At 38.8% G+C, this 6,694-nt stretch overlaps 1 protein-coding gene across 1 annotated transcript in view; it reads right to left on the reverse strand.

Annotated features, from left to right (window-relative positions):
- The window catches only part of LOC109418659 (uncharacterized), a 116,694-nt gene extending 114,825 nt beyond the window's left edge, over positions 1-1,869 (reverse strand). Inside the window, exon 1 of the mRNA XM_019692878.3 lies at positions 711-1,869. Coding sequence (XP_019548423.3) covers positions 711-783 — 73 coding nt within the window. The 5' untranslated portion in view covers positions 784-1,869. The remainder of the gene's footprint in view (positions 1-710) is intronic.
- Positions 1,870-6,694: the final 4,825 nt, after the last annotated feature.

Raw genomic sequence — 6,694 nt, forward strand, 5'->3', positions numbered from 1 at the left:
TTAGATCAATTCATTGATAGATTGAAAATAAATCGATGTCAATTGCATTGCATCCACTAACCAACTAATACCGCAGTTTCCAACTAGCGGCAATTACCACTTCAATAGATCTCGTCGTTAGCCTCTTGAAGAACCAACTTTATGCACAGCAATGCCCATATCAATTTTCACTGGTTAACCACTTGAACTCATCAAATGTTGCCACAAATCCGCTGTTCATTCTACTGGCATGACGGTCAGTTAACATTATCTGCTTATCGATGTTAAACTACATTGTCTTTAAAGCAAGACCTCTCAGGTCGGTGTGGGAAACATTTTACGTTCCAAGAAATTATCCCGCCTTTGGCACTCAGTCTCCTTCTGACGCAAAAGGTGGGTCAACGAAAAAAAAACCATAACATCAACAAGTTTATTTTTTTGCACCTTGGTCTGCAAGCGTGACCACACCGAACACTTAACGGTGCGCCAGCAGAAGAGCGGATAACAACATAAATCAACAACACACCACCAACTGCCGCCACGGATCCGGATTTTACCGGGTCCGCCGTGTGTGTGTGGTGAAAATGTGCAAACAGACAGTGTTACCACCCACCTCCCGCAGCTTATCACACTATCACACGCCGGCCAAAGAAATCCAAACAATCCAGAGCGCCACCTCCCTCCCGACCCACAGTTTCGCGGTAGCAGTAGAGCCTTTTTGGAAAACTTACCAGTAATGAATACGGTTATCAGTATGCTCAAACGGTTGTAGAACTTGCCCAAGCTGGCTGTTGTTGGAAACATGCTGCCAAACGGTATAACTCCTTCTATCCGGAACACTTGTTGTATGTTAAAAATAACGCACACTTGAAATCTCTTAACCACAATATTTACCGAGATCTTCCTACGAGCGCAATGACAGATTTGTTACGAAAATAAACACAAACGGAGATCGTAGGTAGTCTGCAGTCACTCGTGCAATTCGGTGTATTTCTATTTCTAAACTCGCGATTCAAAAAAACGGTCACTTGATGTGCTGATTAGCTTGTCGAAAGTTGATTGAGTATTCTTCTCTAAGGTAACAGATCTTTGCCCCAAGAGCCTTCGCTTCTAGATCTTTTTGTACAATATCACTCAACAGGTACAGTATCTCCTCTCAATTCAATATCCATTCACAGCATCCAAAGCCCAACCACCATTCAAAAACGTCTGTTAGCCAGACACTATGCCGTATCGCACGCCTCGCTGAATGATAAGACCATCCGGCCTGCTCCACAGACTTCGCGGTGTATTGGCAAACAATCTTTCGCGAAAATCCCAACACGCACACACACCTCAGGTAAGCAACCGCCACGACGAAACGTTCAAAACCACCTGATCTTCTTGCCTTCCGTTAGTGACGCCACTAGCGCGGAGTGTATTCTCTGAGCGACCGAGTCCGGCGACTGTTAACTGGTAACTGAAAACGGTTGGTCGTTTGGGCGGGCAGCCAGCATACTCTTGCTTTCTACATCCGTGCGAAGTGTGGCGATAGGTATCCATCCCACGATGTGACGTGGATGGGCGGCAGCAACATCGCCACCCATCTCGGTAGGGGGCCGCTACATATCCCATGATGCCGTGCGATGCTGCGCCGTTGTTGGGGGGCATGCAACAAAACAACTGCGCAATGTTACGTCGCCGTAGAACATCGAATACCACCCATATCGTTCGAATCGCAACGTAATATTCGTTTCGTGAATGGTACTTTCCGTTGATATCAACTGCGCGCCAAAGACAAACTATCAACCAGTTGAGGTAGCATGTGCTGCTGAGCTAAGCATAATTGTCGCGTGGTGTAGAAGTAGAACTCGCGTGAGCCTCAGGACTAGAAGCATGTGGGTGGGCAGATATGGGACATAATGGGTTAAATTATTCGTTAGAATTTCCTTTTTGATAGGATAGGTTTCAAGGTTTGAGTGTCATTTTTTCAGTGCTAAGTGTACCCATGTACTAAAGACCCTTACATTTAGTTTATTAGTTATCTGCCTGGAATGGCCTATTATCCATTTGGATGTTTTCATTTACTAAAATGTAAAAATAACAGATTTTTATGGCCACATGGTAATTCACAGCAAGAAGTGTAGTAATATAGTTGAAATTTTCCCGGTGGAAATTTCTGGGAGACGTTGATTAAGGCACTAACATTTTTTTTTGAAAAAATATAGGAGTCGAAGTTTGTTATACACAGTGCCACCCACTTTATCAACCGACATTTAACCGTTATGTGTCCGACAAACTTTTTGCTTTTTTCTACACCGTGTATTTTAAATGGGTGCTGGGTACCCGGGTACCCTGTCGGCCACATAAGTTGAAATTGAGATAGGTAACTACACCAAGGATGGAAATCTAGTGATCATGATCAGATTTCGAATGTGTCGCGGTCGAACGGCATCGCGCGATCATAGCAACAACGATAACATTTTGTCGTCAAGCATCGTAACAAACTTCGATCCGAGAAGAATGATTCGCTCGGCATGTGCGGGCGCGATGCGATCGTTATCATGAAGTCGAAATGATAAATTAGTGATTTCATTCACTTTTTGAGCATTCTTAGTGATTTGACTTCCAGATATGCTTATGAACGTATCATTTCGAATCATGAATGCGGCTTACGGGTGCATAAGTGGCAAACAATGTGATGAATAAAATTTATCATGACTTGTAACATGATCCGATAACGGGTCATCACGCGATAAAGCGTGTATCAGATGCTTTAATTGTTCTGTGATACGAGCACGGTGTGAGGCGTCGGCATCATGCTACTACAAGAACAAGGCTATCTTGGATTATTCGTATCCTGTATCATTTATCGCTTGAAGTGATTTTCTGCCATCCTTGAACTACACCCGATTCTTTTTTTGCACGGGGGATGCGTACCGTGCAAAAAAAAGTTTTTGGTTCAAAATTCGAAAAACCATGCAAAAAAAGTATAAAATATGATTTCTCGACAAATCATGCAAAAATAAGAGTTTGAATTTTTTTTTGTATGGTTTTTTTTTGCACGGCCGTGCAAAAAAAATATCGTGCAAATTAAGAATCGGGTGTACTTATTTTTCCATTTACCATAGGAATATCAATTGACTTGTCTCTGATCGTTCAATTGACATCAGTTCCAGTATCAGTCAAGGCACATATCATTTGTGGTGGTGCAGGTTTACCATCATTGATGACGTCAAACCTGACATAAACCTATCATTGACCTATTTTTGTTTTGACCACCAAACCCAACATAGACCCATTGTTCGATGTGAACAGTTGTTCGATGTTGGTCCGACAGTGGCCCAACATTCGATCAAATTTGACCCGGCCTTCGATAACTTTTCAGACTGGTGGAATTTTGGCATGTTTTTTGAAGATGGTCCAATAGTCGGACCGAAACGTCGGCGATGATCAGTAATCAACGCAAATTGTTAGACTGCAAGCAGAAATTTTCCATGAACATCAACAACCATCCAGTCGAAACCTAGCTAGTCATTTGAGTGACCATTCATTCAATTGGCAAGAATTTACATCTCATTTGATAGGTGGCCGGATTGAATTTAATGTATACATCAAAACGTTTGTTGATGATTGTTCAAATGAATGAGATGATTTTTTGCAACACTGTTGTCCAGTGGGAAGTTCAATATTTATTTAAGGATCTCTAAGAGCTCCCTTGATTACAGGTCATCGGGTCGTCAACCGTAAACTGTCTGAAACGTTTAGAATCTCCTCTGAAACGTTAATGAAACGTGGCGCTTTAATCTTAATGAAGCTCACTTGAGAGCGGTGATTGAAAATATTATTTCAGAAACTATAAGTTCTCTTAACTCCCCTGTATCACCCCTAAGACCCTCCGAAAATTCCGAAAACGCCTACGTAACGCCTCTGAAATTCTCTAAATTCTCTGAAACTTTTAGAAATGCCTTCGAAATCCCCCATAAACCCCATCGGTTTTTAGCCCCTTAATGGATACCTGGGGTCCTCGATCTTTCTTTGATTATATTTCCATGTACAAGCAAACGTTACATAATTTTACATTTTCAAAACAAGTACTGGCCCTTTAAGCACATGTTTTGCTACTTTGAAAAGTATTCCTAAACCTTTAAAGATGTTTGGATAGGCTTTTGAATCTAATTCTCGATTTTGTTGATTTGGGGTAACATTGATCACCTACCTTAAAACCATGTTAGTTTGTGTTAAAAACACGCTTAGAGTAAGGTGGGGCAAAAGTTCGACCCTAGTTAAAAATTCAACCTATTTAAAAAAATCGAAGTAGATAAAAATAAATAAATACCGTGTGGTGATTCTACCATCTATGAGCTAAAATTTAGCTGAACAAAGTTACGCCAAATGTCTTTTCAATTTTGAGTTACAACACTTTTTGTATGCGTGTGTTTTATTCGAACTCTTGCCCCACCACTGGGGCAAAAGTTCGAATCTAGTGTTTGTGGAATTTCGCAAACCGTAGCACACTATTTTAACACTTTAGTAATAGGAATACCTGAAACCACTTAATATTTGATGTTAGAACTGGAATACACTTTAAAATTTGATCTGCATTTTACATAAATCAGAGTTAAAATTATTACACCAAAAATTATTAGTTTTCCGCCAAATTCAGATAAAACATCATTTTTTTCAACTTTAATCAGATTTTTTCACTAATTCCATTACTCTTAGACATAATATGAACATTTTGCAACATTTTATGTTTATACCTGAAGTTGCCACATGACTCGAACTTTTGCCCCACAATTCGAACTTTTGCCCCACTATGTGTAAAATATGATTTCCAAATCTTTTTTGCAAAAAATATATCTACTAAAGCATCTTCAAAATATACCTAGTTACGCTCCAAAATAAAATATCGAGTTCGATTTCATTACAATTCCATTCCATGCGTTGGAAGGACCATCACATGTTACATTTTTTTTTTATCAAAAACCAACATTTTGTCATAACTTTTCGAAATATTGATCAATTTTCAAAATTTTTGGAGTGAAAGAGTCTTTTTCAAAAAGGGTTCGAACAACCGTGACACCCAAAAGAAATAATTTGAATTGAGCTCAAAAACTTCAAAAGAAACTCTTGCCCCACTCGAACTTTTGCCTCACTTTACTCTACTTATTAAATTCGGGGTCTCTCATTTCGAATATGTAGTCCAAATTCTTACAAGTTATGTACTTTTTGAGTAATTTTAAAATTAAAATCGTCTGAGCCATGATAAACGGTAAAGGTAATTGATTGATTTGTCTTTATTAAAGAGACTTAAGCCCTTGGCACGGTAAAGGTAATGGTAGGCAATCTATTAAGGTTTTAAGGACTAACTTTAATAAATCATCTATATTGATGAAATGGGAGCACTTTCATAAAAGTTTCGCTTATGAAATTAATTTCTGGGATGTCACATTTAGCTATTACAGTGATTTCGAATCTCACATTGTATCTAGTATTCATGCCAAACATGAATGCTTGAGGATGCATCCGTTTGCGATACGAAACACAGCTAAGAAAAAATAATTTATTTATAAGTTTATGAAACTCTTGATGAAACTCAATTTTCATGAATTTCATATCATTAAGTAGCTTAACAATAACAGATTACGAAACACCTTTCATGAGCAGGAACACATGCATGATAAATGTTTGTTTGAACATTCCATGAGGTGGGTCAAGTCGATCGATGATACCCCGGTTTACGGTACCTTCAAAGTACACCGTGATGAGTTATTTGTGCAAAAATTTCAATAGTTTCATAGCGTAGGGTAGTTTTTCAATTGTTGCACGGTTAAAAATTTGCCAATTGGCGTGTTTTTAGCCGGGCAACAATTGAAAAATTACCCTAATATGGATTATTTTCGATGTCAAAGTTGAACCGGGTGATTTTGTACCCCTGGTGTCCATTGGACCCCACAGTACGAATGATTGTATCTTTTGATCATAACTTCCTATGATAATGCTGTCCTCGACAAAATTGTTCAATAGACCAAGGGCAATATTATGAGAAATGTGGAGTGGATCTGGTGTGATGGTTAAAGCACGTGACTATCACACCGAGGACCTGGGATCGAATTACACACCCGACCAAATCACAAAATGTGAGTTCTTCCTTCGGAAGAAAAGTAAAGCGTGGGTCCCGAGATGGACTAGCCTAGGCCTAAACATCTCGTTAATACAGACAAAAAAAAATATGATGAATTAACTGAATCGAATGTGTATTAAAAAAGTTATGTTTAGCTTGAATATCTTGATGCAGGTCTATCTCGATTTAGAGGACATTTCAGTTTTCAAAATGTCTATAAAATCGAATTTTGCATGAAATCGAAGCAAAAATTTTTTTATTTTTATTTAAATTGTATACCAAAATGTACAAAAACTGCATGAAAACTGAGTTTTCGATAAAAGGCTCGGAGTTTTAGGCATATATTAGTAATTCTCGCTAAATAACGAAAAAAAAACACTATTTCGCTAGCTTATTACGATGGAAATCTTTTGTCTCTAAAATATGTATGGTTGATACAACAGCCAATATTTTGAGCAATGGATATACACAATAACGTTATTTGCATAAATGCTCTAAAAACTCATTCAGGGATTCCTTTGAAAATGCCTCGGAGGATTTACCATGGAATTGCTTCAGGAATCCCTCCAGGGGTTCCTACGGAAATTTAGAGATTCGTGACAAGCACTT

The sequence above is a fragment of the Aedes albopictus genome, chromosome 3 (genome assembly GCF_035046485.1).
Source record: "Aedes albopictus strain Foshan chromosome 3, AalbF5, whole genome shotgun sequence".
Lineage (NCBI taxonomy): Eukaryota > Metazoa > Arthropoda > Insecta > Diptera > Culicidae > Aedes > Aedes albopictus.